Source organism: Pan troglodytes, chromosome 4 (assembly GCF_028858775.2).
Source record: "Pan troglodytes isolate AG18354 chromosome 4, NHGRI_mPanTro3-v2.0_pri, whole genome shotgun sequence".
NCBI classification, from domain to species: Eukaryota; Metazoa; Chordata; class Mammalia; order Primates; family Hominidae; genus Pan; species Pan troglodytes.
In genome coordinates this window covers 34,615,576-34,641,587 of record NC_072402.2, presented here as the reverse complement: position 1 = coordinate 34,641,587, position 26,012 = coordinate 34,615,576, and the positions used below count along the sequence as shown (strand labels likewise).

General features: G+C 36.3%; 1 protein-coding gene across 21 annotated transcripts in view; it reads right to left on the bottom strand.

Annotated features, from left to right (window-relative positions):
- Positions 1-8,618: 8,618 nt before the first annotated feature.
- The window catches only part of SSBP2 (single stranded DNA binding protein 2), a 324,235-nt gene continuing 306,841 nt past the window's right edge, over positions 8,619-26,012 (bottom strand). For 18 of the 21 annotated variants that reach the window (XM_063810341.1, XM_063810336.1, XM_054684231.2 and 15 more), the window contains 3 exons: positions 25,274-25,302; positions 17,291-17,389; positions 8,619-9,220 (listed from right to left, as the gene is read on the bottom strand). In XM_063810341.1, the coding sequence (XP_063666411.1) occupies positions 9,191-9,220; positions 17,291-17,389; positions 25,274-25,302 (158 nt within the window). In that variant the 3' untranslated portion in view covers positions 8,619-9,190. The remainder of the gene's footprint in view (positions 9,221-17,290; positions 17,390-25,273; positions 25,303-26,012) is intronic. The other 3 variants (XM_016953047.4, XM_054684228.2, XM_016953051.4) reach the window with 1 other exon arrangement.

The window sequence follows — 26,012 nt, the reverse complement described above, 5'->3', positions numbered from 1 at the left end:
TTTCCATGGGACATGACTAAATATCAAGAGTTCCATCCCTATTCCCATCAAGAACTGTGAGTTGTAGGATGCAAAGGCAATTTTGTGAAGAAAATTTGAGGTTGTTATTAACTGAGAAATGCAGCTACAGCCAAGCAGTGCCCAATATTTACTTCAAGGGAAGCTTCCCAAACTAAATGTGACAACTAAACATTTATAGTGTCAACTTGGCTGGGCGCAGTGGCTCATGCCTGTAATCCCAGCACTTTAGGAGACCGAGGTGGGCAGAACACCTGTGGTCGGGAGTTCAAGACCAGCCTGACCAACATGCAGAAACCCAGTCTCTACTAAAAATACAAGATTAGCTAGGCATGGTGGCACATGTCTGTAATCCCAGCTACTCAGGAGGCTGAGGCAGGAGAATCACTTGAACCCAGGAGGAGGAGGTTGCAGCGAGCCGAGATCGCGCCATTGTATTCCAATTCCAGCCTGGGCAATGAAAGCGAAACTCCATCTCAAAAAAAAAAAAAAAAAAAAAAAAAAAAAAGCAGTGTTGACTCAACACAGAATTTTCTACAAGGCTACACCATATTCTCATCAGACAATTTGTGTAGGGAATAAAACATCTAGAATTTCTTTAATTTTTATGACTCTTTGACATCAAGGGTTTCTTCACTTTTAAGGATACACTGAGCCATGAGAACAAACCCTTGATTACTCAGATTGCTTGGGGGCTGGGTCTGCAGACACTTTCATCTCTTTCTCCCTTCGTTTTGGAATCTTTCACTCTTTGTTACCTCATTCACCAAGAGGAGCTCACAGGGATTAAACCAATTCTGTTGGCTTTTATTTATGCATGCTACTCCTTCCCTGAACCTACATAATGCTACCACCACTAAGAGTCATTTTTGCACAATTACAAATAATTTAAATAATAAGTTCCAGCAAAGTTCTTAGTTCTACGACTTCTACCTGTTTTAAAGTCAGGGACTTATCAGTTGCCTTGCTATCTACCCTCTATCCCCCAGTAATCCAGACACCTTGCTAAAATTGCCTGGCGAGTTATTTGAGGTAATCTTTGGCTCAAACTGTCTGGCCAATGGAATTTATAACATTTTTGTTTCTAATCATTATGTACAAATGTGCTGTGTTATTGGACTAGAAGATTCCACTTGGATCAAAGCCATAATAAATAATGTGGAACCATTATTTTAAAACTGATTGAAAAGATGATTTATTTCTATTGATATCTAAGGATGAATCACTAATCTCAATTGTAGACCCTCTTCCTCCTACATTCTCATTTACCTGTATACTAGCATGCAGCACTTACTTCAGAATCTTTATTTGGGCAAATGTTCACGGTGAACTGAGGCAGTCATCTGTATAGTTCATGAGAAAGATGAATGTAATTGAGGAGAAGCATAGTTTTGCATGAATTACCTGGATAACTGCTTCAGCTACTCACATTATGTATAGTCATATTTGCAGTAAAATACCAAAGTTTAATTCATTAACGTATCTATTTGCTAATAACATTAGTTTTTTTTTGGCGTTCCATGTTTAGTTATCTGACCACATAGAGCCAGCCATTCATATATGCACTGTAGCCTCTTCTTCCATGCATATAGATCCTTTGATATTAGAACCTCCTGAATTTTATATAAGGCATAATGTCTAATTCAATTATATACGCAGATGTCCACATTAGTTATATTTTGATGTTTATGCTGGCTTCATACAAACTTGACGTTTTCAACAAGTAATGAAGTACAGGCTAGAAATGAAAGGGTAGAAACTGTATATGAAAAGCTGTATTTTAAAAAATTAAATGTGAAAACGTGCCAAATTAAGGGTCATTTATGTACATCTTTATGGCAACTTATCCCATTACATGAATAGCTCAAGTACTTGTACAAAAACACTAAATTATAAATCCATTTGAGAATAAATGCAGTAATGTGCACATGCACGCACACACACATACACGAACACACATACACAGATGCTAAATTTACAAAATGTGTCAGGTAGCTGGTGGCCATCGTTGAATTAAGAATAGTAGATTACTAAGAGTCATCCCAGATTCAAATTATATTTATACATAAATTGTGCATTTATAAAAACCTTACAAATACTTCTATTTTTCCAGGAAGATATTATAGGTAACAATTTAACACATGTAGTAAGAAAACGTCTTAAATTCGGAAAATCACAACTAGGTTAATTAAACAATTCAATACGTTGATGGCTATCATAAGTATTCTATTTATAAAGACTTTACCATTTTTTATGCTGAAACAGCAGCATGTCCTTTAAATTATTCATTCTAACATGTAGTTTGTGTTTTAATTGTCTTAATGCAAGGAAAGTAAAACAGTTTGAAATATGATAGAAAGTATAAACACATTTCAATCAGTAGTTTATATTAAGAAAATTTCTAAGATGGTGCTAAATTTAAAGTAATTTGTTGTCAAATTATGGTAACTGTACAGATTATTTGAATTGTTTTTTAATAAGTAGATGGCCAATTATATTTAACTGAGCAATTTTACCAAGACATGATGGAAAGTTAGCTGACAAATATCATATTGTGTTCTGAGTACTGTGAGGAATCCAAATTTCACTCTCTTGGCAATGTACTGAGGCCATTTGGTGGAAAAAAGAAAGTGGGATTAAGTGTTAATATTGACTAGGAGTAAGTCTTTTACATCATTTTTTTCTAGGAACATTAATAGTTACCTTTGTTATGATAATTGCACATCTCATTTTAAAAATGAAATGCTAAATATGTTAGAAACAGATCACAACATTTTAATGACTGGGATAAGCAAAATGAGTCCAACCTTTATTCTGATAATAGCCAGTAAATTTGCAAAGAGAGGAGACAAACTGTAATTGTATACATAAAAACACCTAGTCCGACTTTAAAATTTTAATATCTATATATAGTACTGTATTTAATTTTTAAAGATGAAGACAGCAAAAATATTCACATTAAAATATCTTACAGAAATCATTATTCTTCTATTCAAGAAAACCAATTATACTAAGTTAACAGGGAAAATTTAACAGAGAAAATTCTCCTTGGGACACTTACTGAACTGAGGATTTCACTTCATAGTTTAAAAAGTAAACAGGTCTCAGGTGTCTTTTTCATGGGTAGGTCACCTTATCAATCTGAATTACAGTTCATGGGTAAAGCTAACTTTTTTTGTGTGAAATAAGTTAATAATGCCAATTCAGTTTCTTGTAAACAAATGTCTATATCAAACCACTATAATTACTGTGTAACACCTTGTAGTATCAGTGAAGTGGCTGAGAATTAAATGATCACTTATGCCCTTATCTTTAGATACAGTACCTTCAAAAGAAGGCCTAATGTGGACAAGCTGACATGGGTGTGCTAAACCTACGCATAGGAGACTCCATCTGCTTATGTCTTGTATTACTCTTTCCATCCCAAATAACTTTCATCAGCTGTTTTACCACTGAAATGAAAAGTAGTCAAAGGAAATAATTATGTTTAATCATTATTGGTTGTGCTATAAAATAATGTGAATCACAGTGGGAGTGTTTTGTGAGCAAACTTCATATTACTATTCCCAACACACACACACAGGTACACGCAACATATTTAGTATGCAAAATGGAAGTATTATTAATAGTGGTTCACCATTCTTTTACTTTTCTAGTTATTTCTCAAGGTATGGTTCACAGACCCAGGGAGACCCTTACACATGCTTAAGATTGGGTACCATTGCTTTAAACAAACACAGCCTCTGGCTCCTCATAGCAAACAATAAACTTATTCCACCAGGAGGGAAAAACAGAAAGAAGATTCAACTACTTTTGGCAAATATATGGCAACCTTGTCCCCCATATTGGATTACTCCCTCCCATACTATACATTCACTGGCCACTTGTATCGATTAATGTTTTCAAAGACAGAGAACTACAGTTGTCCCTCCGTATCCAAGGGAGACCGGTTCCAGGACCTCTGCAGATACCAAAATCCACAGACACTTAAGTCCTTTATATAAAATGGCATAGTATAACCTATGCACATCCTCCAATATACTTCAAATCATCTCGTTTACCTATAATACCTAATACAATGTATTATAAATGCCATGGAAATCATTGTTATAATGTATTATTTGTAATTATTGTTGTATTATTGGTTTTTATTGTTATAAAATTGTTTTCCAATATTTTTTATCAGGAGTTGATTGAATCAGGGATGTGGAACCTGTGGATATGGAGGGCCAACTCTATTGTACAGAAGACATAAAAAAAAAAGGAAAATCTGGGCCAGGCACGGTGGCTCATGCCTGTAATCCCAACACTTTGGGAGGCCAAGGCGGGCGGATCATGAGGTCAGGAGATCGAGACCATCCTGGCTAACACGGTGAAACCCGGTCTCTACTAAAAATACAAAAAATTAGCTGGGCATGGTGGTGAGCACCTGTAGTCCCAGCCACTCGGGAGGCTGAGGCAGGAGAATTGCATGAACCCGGGAGGTGAAGGTTGCAGTGAGCCGAGATCACACCATTGCACTCCAGCCTGGGTGACAGAGCAAGATTCTGACTCAAAAAAAAAAAAAAAAAAAAAAAAAAAAGAAAAGAAAAAAAGAGGAAAACCTGATCAGGCATAGTGGCTCATGCCTGTAATCCCAGCACTTTGGGAGGCTGAGGCGGGCAGATCACTTGAGGTCAGGAGTTCCAGACCAGCCTGGCCAACATGGTGAAACCCTGCCTCTACTAAAAATACAAAAATTAGCCTGTGACGCATGCCTGTAATCCAGCTACTCTGGAGGCTGAGGCAGGAGAATCTCTGGAACCTGGGAGGCGGAGATGGCAGTGAGCCAAGATTGTGCCACTGCACTCCAACCTGGGTGACAGAGCAAGACTGTCTCAAAAAAAAAAAAAGAAAAAAAAATTAAAAAAAAGGAAAACCAGTGTCAAAACACTAAAATGCATTCCAAAATCAAAATCAAGTGGCTATGATTTGTGGCACTCCTTCGAATTAGCAGTGATAATCAAGAAATGAAAATTGCAATTATTTCTCCTGGGAAAACTACTCTTAGTACTATACACTATATGCAGATGAAAATGGTAAGGGCTGAGAAGGTAACAGTGTTCAGTTGGTATTTTATTTCTCCTGGAAGATGCAGGGATTGGGAGGGAGGCAAGGATAAAGCCACGGAAGAAGTAATCAAGACTTCATAGTATTAAGGACGGTGGAAAACTTCCCCAGCCAAAGGAGCAGTTCTGAATGCTTTGCTATACATTCCTAGGGACAATATGATGAAGAAAAGATATAGACAGATGTGGGACTTCTTCATGCCCCAAACTGAACTTACTTATTTTCATTTGTTGTCTTTTAAACCACAGAAGTGCTAACTGAATAACCCTATGAAATGCAATGGAGTTCAGATATCTTAGAGAATCATAAAAATAGAAATGGAAGTTTTCTTTATTTTATTCTGGAGGGAAAGGGCTGTTTTGGGCACTTTTCATGGCTGGGGGAGCAGAATTGATTTACTTGTTAATCTTTTTGGCAATTGAGAAATCTTTTCTATTTTTGAGATGGAGTCTTGCTCTGTCACCCAGGCCGGAGTGCAGTGGCACAATCTCGGCTCACTGCAACCTCCGCCTCCTGGGTTCAAGTGATTCTCCTGCCTCAGCCTCTTGAGTAGCTGGGATTACAGGCAGCCACCACCATGCCCGGCTAATTTTTGTATTTTTAGTAGAGATGGGGGGTTTCACCATGTTGGCCAGGCTGGTCTTGAACTCCCGACCTCAGGTGATCTGCCCACCTTGGCCTCCCAAGTGCTGGGATTACAGGCATGAGTGCCCAGGCGGCAATTGAGAAATCTTAACTTCGGATTCCTAGCTGTGAACTTCCTCTTTATCAGCAACTGACTCCATACTGGAACATTTTCAAAGGAGTGCTAATAAGATTCACCCATCAAATATGTGGTGTATTACAAGATCAATGACACCCTACAGCCTTTGTTCCCATGGGCAACTTTGCTGTAAGACACGTAGTTAAGAATCATACATACCCTCAGAAAGAATTTGACATGTATTTTCAAATGCAGTGAGTTAGGCAGAATGCAAAGCAGAGTAACAAGATTTTACCTACTGCTTAATTTTTCATTTTACATGTGTATTTAATATGTTCAATGTAGCAAGAATTGCTGATATTATTACTGTGAGATGACGTGTAAAAATAACACTAGGAACAGGTAGTATACATCAAGACCAACACGAATGCATTGATAAAGATGGAAAACACAAGAGAAAAACATTAAATAGTCTTATTACAAGAAAAAAGGATAAGGGTTAAATGATTCAAAATCTAAACAAAAATTAATATACAGATATACTGTCTTCCATTCAGTGCATGAAAGAATTATCTGGATATAAAAATCAAGTATCCTTACATTCTGGGTTTCTTGGATACAATTTTCTCCTCAAAAATAATTTTTCAACTATTTCAGGAAATTTTAAAATCTAAAATAACTCTTTTTAATCTGGGCTCCAAGAAGAAAAAAGAAATAAATACTTATAATCAATTGACTGCTCTGCCTTGAAAAAAAAAACGAATTTTACTTTTAGGTTAGAAATAATGGGGATCATGATGCAATTCATATTCTCATATTACCCCCAAAATAAGGGTAGATAAAATCATATTCATCATTCTTTGTGATAAGAAATAATACCTTCTCAGAAGGCGAAGAAAAGAATTTCAAGATCAGTAACAATGGAGAAGAGTCAACAAAATGTTTGAAAATTCTAGCATTATAAGATTAAGCTTAATAATCAAAGGACTGTCAATTTTTATATGATTGTCATAAAATATGAAAGTCAAAATTCTTCTTGGTCAAGTCAGGTGTCTGGACAAACTGTCACCTTCATTCAGGTTACCTTGGCTTGAGGTAAAGACCTTTTCATCTGAATTTGCATGAAAGGTTTCTGCAGCTTGACAGCATGAGACTGTTCTCCGGTGTGCACTCCTAGGCACCTGAATACTGTGTGTGATTAACTGAGGCTCATTTTATGATAGTTTAAATCTGCAACATAAATTTAATTCAGCTTTTTTTTCTCAACAGTTCTGCCTAGTATCCCTGTTTAGGCACAGGCAAAATCTTTATTTTTACAAGGACTAAATCATTATGAATTTGAGAGAAGTAAGTCATCAGGAACTAGTACATACAGTCATGTGTTACTTAATGATAAGTATACATTCTGAGAAATGCATTGTCAGGCAATATTGTCCTTGTCTGAATATCATAGAGTGTACTTACACAAACCTAGATGGTATAGGCTCCTACACACCTAGGCTATATAATATAAACTATTGCTCCTAGGCTACAAACCTGTACAGCATGTTATTGTACTGAATACCAAAGGCAACTGTAATACAATGGTATTTGTGTATCTAAGCATAGAAAAGATACGGTAAAAATATGGTATCATAATCTTATAGGACCACTGCTGTATATGCAGTCTGTGGTTGATTGGAATGTCATTATGAGCTGCATGACTATATCCTGCCAAATTTTCACTTTAGAGACTATAAGCCTAAAGGAAAGAGAAGATTCCTCTTACCTGCGATTAAACAATGCTTTTCAAAGTCTCTAGAGTTTGGATTCATAGTTGGTATTTATCAATGGTTGTTTGTATCACAATTTTAACACAAAGGATCACCCAGTTATCTTTCAGAGTCTAAAATTAAAGTCTTCATATCTTTCTATTGTGATTTTGGTGTATGTATGTATAATTAAGCACAAAATCCCAAAAGATCTGGAAAGTGCCATAGAGCAAGGTGCTTTCCATAAGGGAATTAGATTAAAAAAAATTTACTTATTCTTTTTTGAACAGTCAGTTACACAATGTAGTTTTAGCCTGCTGAAGTCAATGGCTAGATAAAGCAAAGTTACTATCAATGATTTGCTCCTGAATAAAAGCCTTATATTCCAGGAACAGAGCAGGGGCTCCCTGGCCAGTGAGAACCAATACCAGTCAATTCTGCTGGTAGCAAGCAAGATACCTGGATAGAAAAGCAGCATTCCAGAGGCCTCAGGAGTGCTAATAACTCTCTTCTCCCTTGTGCTCAAAGTCTCCTTCTATGTATTTATTTCTAGTGTCTATAAGAATATGCTCACAAAAAGTCTGAATAAAAACCAGATACCATTTAACATTAGTATGTTATTAAAAATTTACCTCTAGTACTCCTGGTGAGAAGTGACAAATTCAAGCAAATGCTTTTGCTATCACTTTTGGGCTTCATCATGTTAAAGAGAAAAGATGTTGCTAAAAATATGACAACCCCGGTCACTTTATTGCTATGGTCTAAATGATTTGGGCTATTTAATGATTTCTGTATCATCTAAGACAAACAAATCAAGAACTCCGTTTAAAGCAGTTATTGCAGAAATATACTGTGTGAGGCCCCAGTTAAGCTTTTACTGATTTGAAGTGTTTTTCTCAAATAAAAATTAAAAAAATACTTTTCACTGAAGGTAACTGAGAAATTGTTTGATTCAACATAAAGACGAAGACACATTTTCTTCTATTTTTTGAGACAGTACACTTTGTGATTCACAGGATAACTTGCATCAGACGCAATTTAATGAAAGCTCTCAAATAAGCGATTTTATTCCTATCCATGATTGCAGACATTTACAAAACCATAACATCTGAGTTCACCTTAAAAAATAACTTATATAAAGCAGTGATATACACAGCACAAAATAGTTCAGGGAGGGGGCAGGAGCAACTTGTAATAATTAAAATGTAAACGTGAAAAAAAGGATGGAATAAAAGTCCCTACTTATTTCTACTTAAGATGTCATGTGATAATATTTTACAATGTCCTGTGGGTCAATGTATGTATGTGCATATGTCTGTATAACATACACATATACAGTACATTCTCTTTCCCACACATATACATACACACATAATTATTTGCAGTTCAGTTTAGGGCAATTCTAATATGCCACTCCGTACAGTTGTTTGAATCACGTTTGGACCCGCTTTCTTCACAAAAGAGGGGAGAGAGCAGGAAATAAAAAGGTTGGTTTGGTGTGACTGAGATTCCTTTGTTTAACTGTACACTGTGATGAATAATTTTCTTCCGTAGTAGTTCTGTGAAGGGCTGACTCACTGTGGTTTTCATGAGGAGACTTGGTAATGGATCACACGCTCATTGTCATGCTAGGGGAGTACTAGAAGGAAAGAAGAATCCATATTTTAACAACAATTCTTTTAGAGATCACTAAGGTTCTTCTTGGTACAATAGAAACAATGAATTCTAATTTCTTATCATCTTTTATGTGCAAGCTTTTCATCTCATACAACATAAAATAAGAAACTATAAAAAAAAGTAAACTGATACAGACTTTAACTTAGTACTGAAATTTTAAATATTTCCCCTGGAAAGCATCAAGTCCTATCCTCTCCCTGCACCCAGAGGCTCATCATTACCCAGTCCCTCTGCCTCCCTCCATCCAGACAGATTTATGTTTTGCAGGCACTTGTAAAAACCTTTGGTAAATTTAGTCCAAGGCTGGATCATAACTAAGTAAGTATGAGGTCTAGTCTTTGCTGTCTACTAGCTTGTAAACTGAGGAGGCTACCTAACCTGTCTTGACTTCAGTTTCCCTATCTGTAAAGGGGCTTGGGGAAGATGAGATACAAAATCCTTAAACCATGTATTTATTGAATACACAGAAAGTGCTCAGCAAGTGTTAGGTTAATACTGTAGGGAAACAAAACAAAAACAACTCCAAGCTGGCCCCGGGAAGCTCTCATTAAAGCATTTAAAATACTTAAGAGTCTAATTTATAATTCAGCATTTAAGCATCTTGCCCATAATCTGTGACTCTAATCTTTTTTGTTTGTTTGAAACAGGGTCTCACTCTGTCACTCAGGCTGGAGTGCAGTGGTGTGATCTCAGCTCACTGCAACCCTGACCTTCCTGGGCTCAGGTGATCCCACCACCTCAGCCTCCCCAGTAGCTGGGACTAGAGGCACATGCCACCATGCATGGCTAATTTTTCTATTTTTTGTAGAGATGGGGTTTCACCATGTTACCCAGGCTGGTCTCAAACTCCTGGGCTCAAGCAATCTGCTCACCTTGGCCTCCCGAAGTGCTGAGATTACAGGCGTGAGACCCTGTGCTCGGCCTGTGACTCTAACTGTAATCCACAGTCATTTTTGCACATGAGTAGGAACATCATTGTTACATGCGGACTTGTCAGTTTGATGAGGCTGACAAATGATAAAAGGTGAGGGTTTCAGAGATATGGAAAAAGTGGTTTCAAAAATGATTTAGAGAGAAATAAAGAGCAACTATTTTGCTAATTGTGCCATTGTACCCTCATATTCTTGGAGAATAGACTGTGACAGAAAAGTTCTACAGCAGCACCATGCAAGAGAACTTTCTTCAAAGACATACTTGTTCTGTGGTCTGTGCTGTCCAACTTGGAGGTCACTAGCCATATGTGCCTACTGAGCATATGACATGTGATTAGTGCAATCAAGACACTAAATGTTTAATGTTATTTAATTTTAATTTATTTATGTATCCACATGTAGCTAGTGGTTACAGCTAGAGCTGTAGCACAGCTCTAGACTATCTGAGCTGTGGGGAGAAGCATCTAATCCCACATGGTAATTTACTCTTTGGATGAAGACAGTTTCTAAATTAAAATGTAAATGTGGACCCTGAAATTTTTTAAACGTTTTATTGGAAACCCATGAGGACCAGGGTAAAAGGCAATTCCTTTCAACATACTAATAACAATTGTGCCTCCTAGAAAAAGGCAGATAAAGTCAAAGGGATTGGTCCCAGGCTCCAGGAACCTAACCAGAAGCTGTGATAATCCTGGGTAGGCGAGCACGAACTTTTCAGAAAGTTGGCAGAAAGAGAATAAAATGAAGTGAATTATAGACAAGCTGAGACCGGCTGCAGAAATCAGAAAGACATATAGGTGTGTACTGATGTACGGATGGATTATAGTGTGAAAGCAGGACTCCCCAGGGAAGAGCACAGAGGGGCAATGGCTCAGCTGGCACATGTCTGGGCCAGATGTCATTAGGGCTCAAACCAAAAACATGCACTGTTCCTGAGGAAAGGTGGGTGATTAGGCCTGGAAAAGGGTCACTGGACCATAGGAAGAGGATTGTTTAATCCTATAAACATGCATTACGTCAAGGAAAATCTATTAATACTTGTTAATCACTTCACAGCCTACAGAGTTTCAGTACAGGAAAGTGAAATTACATACTTGAACTGATCCTGTATGTAGGATTATAGTGAGTATATGGTGATAAGAAGGGGAGACTTTTAGACAGATCATAGGAGAAAAAATAAAAGAGGGAAACTGCCAGAAACAAGAAAGGAGATTCAGTTTAGACAACCTCTCCCCTTGATCATAGCAGCAGAAAAGCAAAGCAAAGCAAAACCTCCAGTCATAGACAAATGCTGATGACATGGAACTGATCCCTGACCCTGTGTCAGAGGGGAACAGAGTACCATTTCATCACATCACATTTCAACCCACCATTTCATCGTCACAAACATGATACCATTTAATATGTTTACTCAATTGATTCCATGCACATAATGTGATTCCACGTCTCACATTATAAACAATGACAGCATGCTTCAACTATCCAGAGCCTGTGGCTAAACAGAACTATACTTTGGTATTTAAAAGTTTAGAGGCAAGAATAAATAAAAAGAAAATAAGTGGTTAGCAAGATTTTACTAGAGTAGAAAAAATCAGAGAATATGGCAAAATGGGCACAGATAAATTTAATCTATGCTTTCCGCAGCTACTGTTATTTACAATAAATATTGGTGATTCCATCAGTCCAATATAACTTTCTGTGATGATGATGTTATAATTCTGTGCTGTTTACTGCAACAGCCACTAGCCAGAGGTTGCTACTGAGTTCATGAAATGTAGCTAGTACAATTTAGGAACTGAAATTTTAGTTGTATGTAATTTTAATTAATAGGGCAGCTAGATAATCAATCATTCTTTTAAAACAAAGATCTTATTGAGTATACTGTGTCAATAATATAAACCAGTAAAAGATACTAAGCATTTCAGAAAGGACCTCAAAGGAAATGCTTTTTAAAAATGTTTCTGGGGCTGGGTGTGGTGGCTCATGCCTGTAATTCCAGCACTTTGGGAGGCTGAGGCGGGTGGATCACGAGGTCAGGAGTTTGAGACCAGCCTGGCCAAGATGGTGAAACTCTGTCTCTACTAAAAAATACAAAAAGTTAGCCAGGCGAGGTGGCAGGTGCCTATAATCCTAGCTACTCAGGAGGCTGAGGCAGGAGAATCGCTTGAACCCAGGAGGCGGAGGTTGCAGTGAGCCAAGATTGTGCCACTGCACTCTAGCCTGGGCGACAGAGCAAGACTCCGTCTCAAAAAAAAAAAAAATATTATTCCAGTTCATTCATATGTCAGGTTATGTTAGGAAATAGTGTTGAAAATATAGAATAGCCTTCATTATACTATACGTTGTTAAGAGTATGTATATATGTCAAGCTATACATACGCATATACTCTATTATCAACCATTTTTATTTATTGCTATCATCTCAACACTGGCAACTGTTAACATTTTTTATCTGTGATATTTCAAATGTTTTAAGTCAATCTTACAGAAAAATGATACTTTGTTACTGATTTGTTGGGAAGTTAAAAGAGTGAGGTTGGCCCAGGGAGGAAACTGAGTGAAAAAATAGAGAAAATGAGGGCCCAATTCAGTCAAAATGGAAGCATCAGCTCCACGCAATACAAAACAACTCAGAAAAAAGAGCAACTGGCCGGGCATGGTGGGTCACACCTGTAATCTCAGCACTTTGGGAGGCCGAGGTGGGTGGATCATGAGGTCAGGAGTTCGAGACCAGCCTGACCAACATGGTGAAACCCCGTTTCTACTAAAAATACAAAAATTAGCCAGGCATGGTGGCACACGCCTGTAATCCCAGCTACTCAGGAGGCTGAGTTGGGAGAACTGCTTGAACCCAGGAGGCGGAGGTTGCAGTGAGCCAAGATCGCACCATTGCATTCCAGCCTGGGAAACAGAATGAGACTCTAGTCTCAAAAATACATAAATAAATAAATAAATAAAAAGAAAGAAAAGAAAAAGGAGCAACCATCTAATAAAGTTTAATTTTTGAGTAGTACAAATAACTGTAAGATGCTATGCTAAATATATTTAGTACAGTAAAATAGTTTGTATTTATGCCTGGGTGTCTACATACGCAATGTGCTATTTACACTCCTGAGGCTGTAAAATGCTCATGTTTGGCCACCATTACTGAAACTACTTCAAAAAATGAAATAAGGGGAAATAACAAAATTTCTAGGAAAACTCACAGAATGGGCAAGCAAAAAGGAATTTTGCTATAGATTACTATTCTTCAAAGTAGTAGAGAAGTGGCTTACAATTTTCCAGAAGTAAAGGAAGAGTAGGTGTTAAATGGAGTATCATATTTAGAGACATAAAATATTCATGGTGTACTGTACTGAGACCACACTTCAATGTTTCTATTGTACTGCTGCATCAATATGTGATGACATATTGTAATGTTTATGCCAAAATGCTGTGATATCAGGTTGCCCTGTTTCAAAACTATTCTGAGTCTGGCTCTCCCTAACCAGATGATAAAATAGCTCTTACAAAGCAGTCAACAGCATTACAGTTTGGTTCAGTTAAAAATGTAACCCTTAAAGATATTATTTTAAATGTATACCAACTTATTTTATCTTTTAATGTGAAATGAGATAGCACGCCTTGCTATGAACTTGTGATTTTTTCCTTATTATGCCCAGTTCATGTACCATAAAATCTAGAGATTTCCATGAAGTCTTTGAACAATGTGTATAAATTTCTGTTTATACATGTCAAGAACACTTTAATTCTCACTATATTTCTGTTTAAGTGTCTGTATGATACTTTATTTTCTTAAAGAGAGAGAAATAAAGAACAGTTCCTCTACCCTGAGCTAAACAAAAGTGAAATAAATTGAAATAAATTTAGTATTTATATGATTACATTAAAAAATTGGGGCTGATGTGATTTCTTTACAATAGCAGAAAATGACAAAGGGGGTAAGGGAATGAGAGATAATCTACCATCTTGTTTGTAATTCCTATTTGATGCCATTATTTTAATGTCATGTTTACTCAATTGATTATATTTCAGTGCCATGGGAAAATATTTTGCTAAATTAATTCAGGAAATAAGACCAGACCAGCTACTTTCTTCTCTTGAGAAGCATGAAAAACTATTTTTTTGAACTAAGGCTTTTTGTAGTCTATACTTTCCAAAACAAACATTTTACAGTTTGAACACTAGGGGGCATCTTTGTTTCTTGAAATAAAGGGTCTTGGTTGTGATCTTAAAAAAAAAACAACCTCAGCAGTGAAACATTTTTTGATTCGCATTTTGTTTTGTCAAGCATGTTGGCACCGCAAGGTTTATGACTTTGGGCTGGGCATTTTTGTTTCTATATTAATTGAATGAAGCAGCATGTGTGAGTGTGAAGAGACTAGGATAGTATCTAGTACATAAAGAGTACTCAATAGATACTTGCTCCCTTCCCAGGCCTCCTTCTGTGATTTAACTTCAAGATAAAACCTGACAGATCCTTAAAAGGCAGACTGCTCAAAAATATGTGCTTTCAGAGTTATGTGTATTAAACACTAGAACTTGCATGTTCATTTATTGAACAATGTTTTCTTTTTGAATTCATTAAGAGTTCTGCTTTTCCTTGATTATAGCAAAGCTAACTTATTGGGGATAACTAGCTTATTTACTTCTTCAAAGCCTTACATTTGTCAGCACCAAATCTCTTTTGTCTTTCTTCCTCTCTCCTCTTATTGCTTGATTTTATAGAAAGATCTAAACAAAAATGTATAGTAATATGACAAAGAAAGCCACACATAACAATGATATCATTCATAAAAAGTCCCTTCTTCTCAGGAGACAGAAGAATGGAGAAGCCAGTGTGTACCTGCTTCCAAGGCTGTACTACCCTCCAGGGTGGTGGTGCAGTTTCTCAGTCCACCATCAAATTATGTTTCCTTTTACAACATTTCTGGTGGGGACAGGAGACAAGGAGGGAAGAGAAAGCAGGGAACTTCTGTTTGCTGTTAACTCTGCTGGCAGTCTAGCATTGAACCCGCTTAAGCTCAGGGGCAGGGAGGGTGAGCCAGAAGTTAGGGGTGGAAGAAGCCTTGTTCCAGCTGCTCTCATTTCTAAATGCACATATTCACAGAAGAATCTGTTGTTTGCCATGTGCATAGTCCATTAGGGATTGAAGGGAGAAGCTGGGGCTTATTCTGTGCAAGGAAGTTCTCCACATCCTGGCATATCTGAATCTTTGCCCCAGTGAAGAGCTTTCTGATGCCAGTTCTGAATTGGTACCCCTCTTCCAACTGTTAAGACAGCAGTCACTAATGACAAATCTGGGAAGGAAGTAGAGGGAAGAGTTCCTCTTGTCACTGCCCATAAGTGAAAGTCATGTGGAAGCTTTTTAAAAAAGTTTTTTTCCAACTCCAAATTAATCATTTCCTCTGACTTTTAAAATACATGGCTTATATATACATTATAGCACTCATTAATCTGACACGTTTTAGTTATATCAACATCTGTTTTTCCTATTGGGTTGCACTCTTTGAAAGTAGGTGTTATATTTATTTCAGAATACCTTGGTCTTAACCTGATGCTTTGCATATAATAGGCTCAATAAATGTTAAACTGAATTGAATTATCAAATACCTCACTGAATTATACCATTTTATTGCTGGTAAAATTACTCGAAAAGGAAATAAATGTCTTTAATTAGATAAAAGTGAACATAGAAAAATTAATTTGTCCATAGTTTTGAAGCAAACCACTCAAAGAACCAGGATCTAAAAAATAATTCCCATAATCTTAAGCATTATGACTTAAATTATGTAGCTTCTCATGTTTTTCCTTAACACTGACAGGCTAAATTTTTTTTTTCAACTGTAAACTGTTACACATAAAAAATTATTTGTCCTCACTAATCATATATTGCCTGCAAGTAAACTACAGATCAGCATAATTTTAACAGAAACGAACTCTAAAAACAGGGGATGTCTTGTGCCCTGCAAAGGTCCTATGTGGATATCAGAACTACAAGAATCCACAGAGCACTCAATCTTGTATTCTGTTTTGGGAATGGAACAGCCACTCTGTATAAAGCAGCCACTCTGTATAAAGGTAGACGTGCTATTAGCCAGTGCTTCAAATTCTTATGGTATCACCTCTGGTAAATGCTGAGTTGGGCAAAATGAGGGTAGTCTCTCTTATGATTCTGAGTCCTCCGTAAGAAATTTTAAGGATGCTATGAATCCTGTGAAGATGAAATTCATTTGGGTTTTGAAATCTTTTATGCTACATTCCAGTTCAGTGGTTCTTAGCAGAGAATGTACACCAGCATCAGTAACAAAGCTTTTCCACATTCAAGTATGCCCAGCCCCACTCCTGGAAATTCTGATTCACTAAGTCTAGGGAGAGTTCTGGGAAACTGTATTTTAAAAAATTCCATTGGGGTTTCTAATGTGAAATATTAATGTAAAAAATCATTATATTACATAGAACTCCTTGAGAAAAGGCACCATTTTGTCTTTTTGGTCTCTCCAATACCTAGCATATTGCCTTGGCATGTGGTAAGTGCTCAGTAATTGCTTGTTAAATGAATGAATTTTATTGCTTCTGTTTTTGGTTCTGTCTACTTCTATGGAGATATGGAATGAACTTTTGTGTAACAGTACAATCACACGCAAGCAGTGACTTGGGTATTCAGCTCAGGTTAACAGACCGCCAATTTGGCCTTCAGTCCAGTGAGGTCTACTATATAAAGTAAGAACAGACTTTTTAGATTTTGAGGACAGCACTGAAACAGACCTAGTTTTGCAGCAACCTGAGACATTTTAGTAGCATGAAAACTTATAAAAAGTATCAAATAGGCAACCTGTTTCCAGTTTGTTCCTTTACAGTGGAGGTTCTCAATGAGAAAACTATTATTACGGTTTTTCTAACTATGTACACAGAATAAAAAAGAAAAAGTTTGTTTTAAAAATTATTTTCAAAGATATTCCACTTAAAGTTTCTCTTATCTAAAAGATAAACCTGTTGAACTCTAGATAAACAGCAGTAAAAGTGGCTTTATGCATTTATTCTAGCAGAAGAGCTTCAGAAATAAAATCTGAGTATAATATAGTCAAGGGAATACTTACACTCTCACTCTGAAAAGGATTTAAGAAATTTCCCCCCATTTCGCCATCATCCCTTGGAGTGCCCGGTTGATTACTCAGGCTCATATTATTGGGAGAATTCTGTAAACAAGATTTAGAAAACAAGGCATTGTTGAAAATTTTAATTTCCCTCTTGCACTGTACTGTTTCGAATATTGAAACAGCATCCCTAAGGACAAAGCATACTTCTAATTTTAATCTTAGACTTCTACCATGTATTCTATTTCATTCTTTGCACTTTGACAAGTACTAATGCCTTCCCAAATGAAAATTTAAAAAACAATCAAAAAACCCCCAATAACCTACCACAACTATTTTCTTAGCTTCAGAATCAATATTTATTCAATTTCCCACCCTCAGCTTATAGAGTTCCTAAAACTCTGGAGAGTTTAAAACATTCCCAGCAGGGGCATGATGAAGAGATCCTACCCACTGATAAGGCAAGATGGAACAATAACTCCCTTAGTCATTTCACTAACCAAACTTTGAAAGGTCACTGTTTTAATAAACATTTCCTTTTAATTCTACATGCAGTATACAGATAACACTATTTCAACCATTTTTACATGAACTTTAAGGAAAAAAGAAAGATAGCTAACAACTGTACTTAAGAACAAGAGACACCTTAGGACTTGAGAATTTATTATGTACTCTTAGAGGAAAAGGAGGCTCAAAAGAAAACTGCTTTAGAATATTTTCCTATCATTAGTTTAAGAGTAGATTTACTTTGGAACTTTCCTTGGAAGATAAAATGACTGTTATTAGCAATCTAATCGAACACCAAGTTAGCAGTGCATTGCTTCATATTCTATTTAAATTTGCTAGTCTCATTATTACCGCACAATTTTAGCCATGGCAGGATACCTGATACTCCACATCAATAGGAAATGTAGAATGACATTGGACTATAAACCATGTTTATACAGTAGTATAACTGTAATTCTTTGAAGGTCCAATTCATTAACTTGTAAAAAAAACTTCAGAGTTAAACATTTTTAGTTGTTATTTCAAATGGAAGAAATAACTTACTTACTTACTGGCTTACTTTTTCCTAAGCCATTCCTATTTACATTGTTTTGGAATTAGTTTTTAGATTTTTTTTTAAAGAAAATTGCTCAGAGAATTTTGTCTTAACTACAACAACTTGTATCATAAAAATTAACATTTCATGAATGAGTTATTCCCAGAAGAAAATGGTTAAAATGTAAAGCAGAGACAGACAGATGAGCTGGTAGAAATACACTGTGTCTTGTCTTGCTGTGCACCCCGCAGGGAGGATCTGAGAACAAGGATCCTCTGAAGTCCATTGGAGCTCTCTGTGTCAAGAAACCCCAAGGACTTGGGAAATATACTTTAATAGCATAAAGAGGATTCTATTTTTTTTGATAAATTTTTCTCTGAAAAATGTTAGTTATCCAAGTATATAGAAAAGCAACTATACTTTGAAATGAATCTGAATATCTTGATTTCCTGGGGAAAAAATTAAGTAAAATTTAACTAACTGCATTATTTTAGAATTCATTAATTATTAAAGTTATTAGGTTAAATAAACTGTACCTTGAAAACAGGAATGATAATGCTGACTTAGCTCAAAAAGGAAACTGAATTTATAAAAAATATTGTAAGATTTACTCATAATTTATAAATTCTTTTGGATTTCTGTCACTTTATATATAATGGAGAAATTGGTAATACTAGAATAAAATACAATCTAATATATACACACATATATAAGAAAATTCAAGGATGCAGTTGGAAGCTGCATATTTTACATAGTCAAACAAAAGAGTAAAATGAACCCTCTTATTCTTGTGTAACATTCATACCCCCTGTGGTATATAAGGTACCATGAGAGAAGCAGCGTATCTCAGACTCAGTTAGGGTGCTTTAAATCTTTGCTGCACATTTGCCATATATCATTTCTTGATTTATAATTCTGAAAGTCTGGCTAACTTCAAACCTGATTCCTAACTCAAAGTATTGATTTTTAAATACTTACAATTTGAAAGTAACATTGCATTGCTAATGTTTAAATACACACAAAATACTTCCAATGTTATTATTTCTGTTTTACACGCAACCTCTTCATAGCATGGTGGCTCAGCATTATACTCTTCTGTGTGTGTGTATGTGTGGTGGGGACGGGTATTTAAGGACAGTAACAGGAAGATTGAAAGGATACATTCAACATACAAAACTGAGATAAAATCAGATCTCTGAAACCTATTCCTATTCAGCCTACTGGACCATATTTGAAAAGCCTGAAGTGATAGGACAATTGGGTTTTTTTGGTTTGTTTTTAACTAGAGTAATCTCTGCAAAATTAGAAAACAACAGAAGCTCCTCAATGGGAAATCTTAAGAAAATTGTGCTGTCCGTAATCGCTGAGTGACATGATGATATGGGCTAAAGGGCATATTCAATATTGGCATCTGAGGGACAGCTAAGATAGCGGTACCAAAAACCATCCCAGAACAGGTAAGGAGGGTAGGTGGGAATGAATTGTGTGTATGCTTCATTTAACTGTAGCTGTATTTGTGTATTATGTCCAGTAGGTTTCATCAATAAGGCAAGAATATGATGTATAAAAAGGACTTAGGTTGGTCAAAAAGGCACTCTACTTGCTTCAGCACAAAAGAGTACAAGATTACTTTTAGATACATTAGGCCCATCGGTTACAGTTATTTCAATGAATGTGTACTTTATTCCCTACTTTAAGAGTTTTGCTTGAAAAAATATGGTTAGGATTATACTGATACCAACTTCAAGAAATTTTATTACATTCTCACTTATTTCTTCAAGTTGGAAATTCTCTTAAGCTATGATGTCATACATGAATATTTATATACATATATACACACACACACATATATGCACACACACATAATACACCACAAACACAATTTCCTCTGGCTGCCATGTTTAACCCTGTTGGACTTCCTGGTCTGATTTCTTCTAGCAGGTATTTCATATCTTCTTCTCTTTTTTTTTTTTTGAGACATGGTATCTGTCACCTAGGCTGGAATACAGTGGTGAGATCACAGCTCACTGCAGCCTTGGACTCTCGGGCTCAAGTGATGCTTCTGCCAAAGCCTCCTGGGTAGCTAGGACTACAGATGTGTGCTACCACATCTGGCTAATTTTTAAAATGTTCTGCAGAGACGAGATCTCACTATGTTGCTCAGGCTGGTCATGAATTCCTGGACTCAAGCAATCCTCCTCACTTGGCCTCCCAAAGTGCTGGGATTACACGTGTGGACCACTGTGCCCAGCTCATATCTTCTCTTAATTAGTAAGTTATTATCCCTTCTCCCATCCTCAAAAATTGTTTCAAACCTTTTAAAACTTTTTTAAATTTTAAATTTTTCCATTTTCAAATTAAAAAAGTGAACATTTATAGAAACTGTGGCTCTGCCTATAATTAGAATAAAATAATAATGACATTATTCTAAGTAGTGGATTTTGAATTGCTTTCTCACAGGCTGCCAATAGTGAGTTTTCTAGAGTGTTGTTTTGACTCTGCTAGCTCCCTCAAAGAACAAACTGTCAATCATTCTCCCAGTGGATACAAATGAGCTAGAACTCAGGTCAGCACACATGAGATGATGGTGTAGATCTCTAGTCATCTACCAGCTCCCTTGTGAATGGTGTAGGATCTCTAACTGGAGCCAAAATTCTTGGGGTCAGAATGCTTCAGGTTGAAAATACTTTCTTGGTAATTTGTTAAACATGATATGATCAGAGCTTGTCTTCTCACATACATGTGTTTTTTCAAACTCAGAAATATAAATGTGAGATATGTTAATACGAACTGCAGAATTTCCTTAGCTGCTTTTCTTCTAAGAAAACAAACCGGCCGGGCGCGGTGGCTCATGCCTGTAATCCCAGCACTTTGGAAGGCACAGCCAGGCGGATCACGATGTCAGGAGTTTGAGACTAGCCTGGCCAGCCTGGTGAAACCCCTGTCTCTACTAAAAATACAAAAATTAGCCGGGTATGGTGGTGTGCGCCTGTAATCCCAGCTACTCGGGAGGCTGAGGCAGGAGAATTTCTTGAACCTGGGAGGTAGAGGTTGCAGCGAGCCAAGATTGTGCTACTGCACTCCAGCCTGGGTGACAGAGCGAGACTCTGAGTCAAATAAAAAAAAAAAAAGAAAGAAGGAAAGAAAACAAACCATATACTTCTCTCTACCCTCAACCCCAACTCCAAGGAAAAGGATTTTTGTTTCATTGATTAAATGGGTGACCCCTCAGTTATTAAAGGGCTGAAAGGAATTTCATATATCATCTTTAAAAGCTTTCTAAATCAAATATAAATTCTGCATTCTGAGAAAGAGGCACATGAGTTTTACTCGGTAATGCTCAACTGAGCAAGAAATAATTTTGAAACTTCATTGGAAGCTTTGAATTCATTTTGCTTACTGAAACAGTGCCATCAAAGTGCAATTGATAGTGTGAGTTCCTAGCCTTGTCCACAAAAGATTGTGTAGCTAATGAGAAGAAAGATATTTAGTGTCTGTATAGCACTTCATAGCCCTTAACATATGTTCACACTCGATTCTCAACAATTTTATGAAGTAGGCAGGGAATGAACTAAAATCTTTATGTTACAGCTAAGCAAACTATGCCTATGAGAGATTAAGTAACGTGTCCCTGCAACTTGTAAGTACTATAGTAGCATCAGGCGTTCTGATTCTCAATTCAGTACTCTTTATTTATCTTACATATAAAATGGATAAAATAGAGTATCTATGCAATAAAAAGTAGAAAAACAATTGAAGTAGTACTTATACACAACATTTAAAATGGAGTAAATTTTTTTTTTTTTTAAATATGTGATACTGGTGCTTGATGAAATACAGATTTAACTGGAGAACTATAGAGCTGTGGCTAGAGACCTAAGAGGGACTTTGAAAATTACCAGGCGATGGCAGGGCGCAGTGGCTCACACCTGTAATCCCAGCACTTTGAGAGGCCAAAGTGGATGGATCACCTGAGGTCAGGAGTTCCAGACCAGCCTGACCAACATGGAGAAACTCCGTCTCTACAGGCACATGCCTGTAATCCCAGCTACTTGGCAGGCTGAGGCAGGAGAATCGTTTGAACCTGGGAGGCGGAGGTTGCGGTGAGCCGAGGAGATGGCACCATTGCACTCCAGCCTGGGTAACAAGAGCGAAACTCTTGACTCAAAAAAAAAAAAAAAAAAAAAGACACAAAAAAGTAAGTGATAATGGTCAAGGCTGTCTTTTGATTCACAAACAAAATTACTAGAAAAAAACAGGATGGAAATGAATGATAATGAAATGATTCCAGGAAAACAAAAGGAAGAAGAAAGCTTCATGAGATAGCTGAACATGTGTTGGAAAAGGAAGAAATGTGGGAAAAGCGAGTTAGTGACTGTGACTGTGTACACCTCGTAGTCAAAGACTGAAAAAATTAGTCTGGGAGTGGAAAGAGGCAGGGAGAGAAAGAATCTGGGGCAGGGGGTATACAATGTGCACGATGCTACCGATGCTCTTAAGAGAAAAAGTGACTATGGTGCAACAGGCACTAATGGTACTATCACCCAAGGGTCGGCCAGCTTAGAGCCCAGAGCCAATGAACCCGGAGCAGAGGTGGTGTAGAAATGAGACGCGTAGGAACTCATTTGAAGGCAGATTTAACTAGTCAATTCTAGTACATTGTTAAGTGGCATGTTTATGACTAGGGGGATAAATCTTATGTAATTTAAATGCATATTAACTTTGCTTTGTAAAAATTTTTATTTATCCAATTCGTTTGATCTCCTCGTTAAACTGAACTTCTTGAGGGCAGAGAACATATCTTGTTTATCTTTGGATTTTTAGAGCCCAGCATAATGCCTCAGTAGGCGTCAACATTTACTGAATGAAGGAACTCCTGCCTAAGAATAAACCACTTGAGGACAGAGATCGTGTTTGTTGTTAAGAAGTCTTTTCTATGTCCCCATAGTGCAGAAGGCAATACCCAGCACACACAAGTACACACTGGATGGTCAGTTACTGCTTAGAGCACAAGCAATGCATCATTAGGCAAGAGAATGTTATGAGTAGTGGGCATGGTATGGTGGAAAAACTTGTATCCGAAAACAGGCATGGGAAAGTAAGCACAGAAGGAATAGCAACCGATCTGAGGGCAGATTAGAAGATGGCATTTAATTAATCATTATGACTTTTTAAAAATTTTAAACTTTTATAAATTATAAAGTACTTTCCCATACAGAATTTTGTTTATATCTATCTTATGTAAAAGGTTTTAGGTAGTTAGTAAAAATTTTAGGAAGATGGCCTAAAACTATCTTGATGATCATACTTTTCTGTAATTAAGAATCCATCTGTAGATACAAGAATATGCTTCTCAAATATGACATCAGAAATTTCACTGGTGACCACAAAGCACAATTTGGCTAATTAAATTGTTAGAAATACCTGAGATGCTGGGTGCAGTGGGTCACGCCTGTAATCCCAGCACTTTGGGAGGCCGAGACGGGTAGATCACATGGGGTCAGGAGTTTGAGACCAGCCTGACCAATATGGTGAAACCCCATCTCTACTAAAAATACGAAAATTAGCAAGGCTTCGTGGTATGAGCCTTTAGTCCCAGCTACTCAGGAGGCTGAGATAGGAGAATTGCTTGAACCCGGGAAGGGGAGGTTGCAGTGAGCCGAGATTGCACCACTGCACTCTAGCATGGGCAACAGAGCAAGACTCCATCAAAAAAAAAAAAAAAGAGGTATCTGAGAGCCAACACAATCATGGTAATCTGACTTGCAAAGGCCCAGAGAGAAGGCTCTAATAAAGTTACATAGGGAATTTTGTTTTGAAAACAGGCCTCATAAATACCATTTCTCACAGAGGTAAGCTAGTACTCATTATAAATATTTATCTATTTTTAGAAAAAAAAAGACCTTTCTGATTTTTTGTAAACATGATTGTTTCTAAACATAAACATCCAAAATACATGTGGAGCTTGTGAGGCAAAGCAGCCAGGCAGTAGAGTTATAATGCCAGAATTCCAATTAAATATTTTTTAGAACTTGAAGTCTTAATTTAAAATGATTTTTAGCTCAATCAATCTTATTTTATTTTTCTTGGCAGCAGGAATTTTACATTATTATACATAAATATAAATTAGAAATAGAATTTCAAAAAGTCATCCCTTAATGAATTTCTCTATTTATTGATATAGAGCAGACTTCTAAGAGAATCATTCTGGTGGTAGCAAATAATTAGTTCTCATCAGTAATTCTAAATATATTTGATTCACTGAGAACTATTTTAAATTCTTCATGACCTAAATAGTATTTAGGTACTATTCTTCAAAAATATAAGGCATTTTAGTAAAGGATTCATTTTAGATACTCAAACTATTGAAAGAGGGAAAATGCAAACACATACTAATGGAAGGCTCACTTTCCTGCTTGTACTAATATAATTTTCCTCTAATCACTTTCTTACTCTATTTTGGGGACTAGAATAATTATTGTGGAAATCAGCATTTCCTAATGAAGATTTGCAAGATGAATTGGATATGTAAATGCAATGCCTTTATGATATATAATAACCACTTTTTCAAATTCATCTCTCCTCACATTTCTTTAGACATCTTTACATTTTCAAAAGATTATCTAAATTCTGTAAGTTTGCTTTACAAATAAGTAACATCTTAATGTGATTAAATTTGTTATTACTTGGGTGTCAACTAATAATGTACAGTATGTCCTATTAATGAATCTTAGCATATTTAGGAACATTCTTAAAAGACCTATTTTACCCTTTCCCACAGATAATATGCATTAATATTCTTAACTTCCAATTAATTATACCTGGTCTTCTACTTTCAAACTCTTGTTCAAAAACAAAATTCATAAATTTACTCTAATAATTTTAATGAGTTCCATGTTAAATAAAATTCTGATTAAAAACAACACAGAATACACAGCACTCACCTTGGAAATACTGTCCATATCTCCTGAGCCTGAAACAAAATATAAGAAGAAAGCCTTTATTAGGTAAGATTTCATTTATAAATGAAACACTCCTTTAATTTAAATAAGTGAAGTATACTATATGTATTTTCCAGCATATAGCTCCTGAGTTTTTAAATCTGAAAAAATTCCTCTTCTTTTATACAGTATAGTGAATCAGTACCATCTGATGGAAAATGCAAGGAGTTCTAGCCTTAGTTCCCAATCGTTTTTTTTTTTATGGAAGCATGAAGAAAACTGTTGTTATCATAGATTCCTAAATGTGAAATTTTAGAAAGACCATTTTATATACCCTACCCAATTAAAAATTTAAAAATGTATATATAACATATATAGAGATATCTACATATATTTTTTGAAAATGATGCTGTAAATCTGATAAAATATAAAATGAACACTTGCGACAATGTTTGACAATATTTTAAACCATAATTTACTATAATAACCAAAAGCTAAGTATTAATATTAAAAAGTTGACAGCAATGAATATTCCTGACAATTCTTCAAAACTAAAAATGTCTTTAAATATTATATTTTTATTTTGATCCTTGGAAGAAATAAACAATCAATATGAATTTCTTTTCTTATGTAAGAAATAGAGACCGGGTGCAGTGGCTCACGCCTGTAATCCTAGCACTTTGGGAGGCCAAGGTGGGTGGATCATTTGAGGTCCGGAGTTCAAGACCAGCCTGGCCAAACA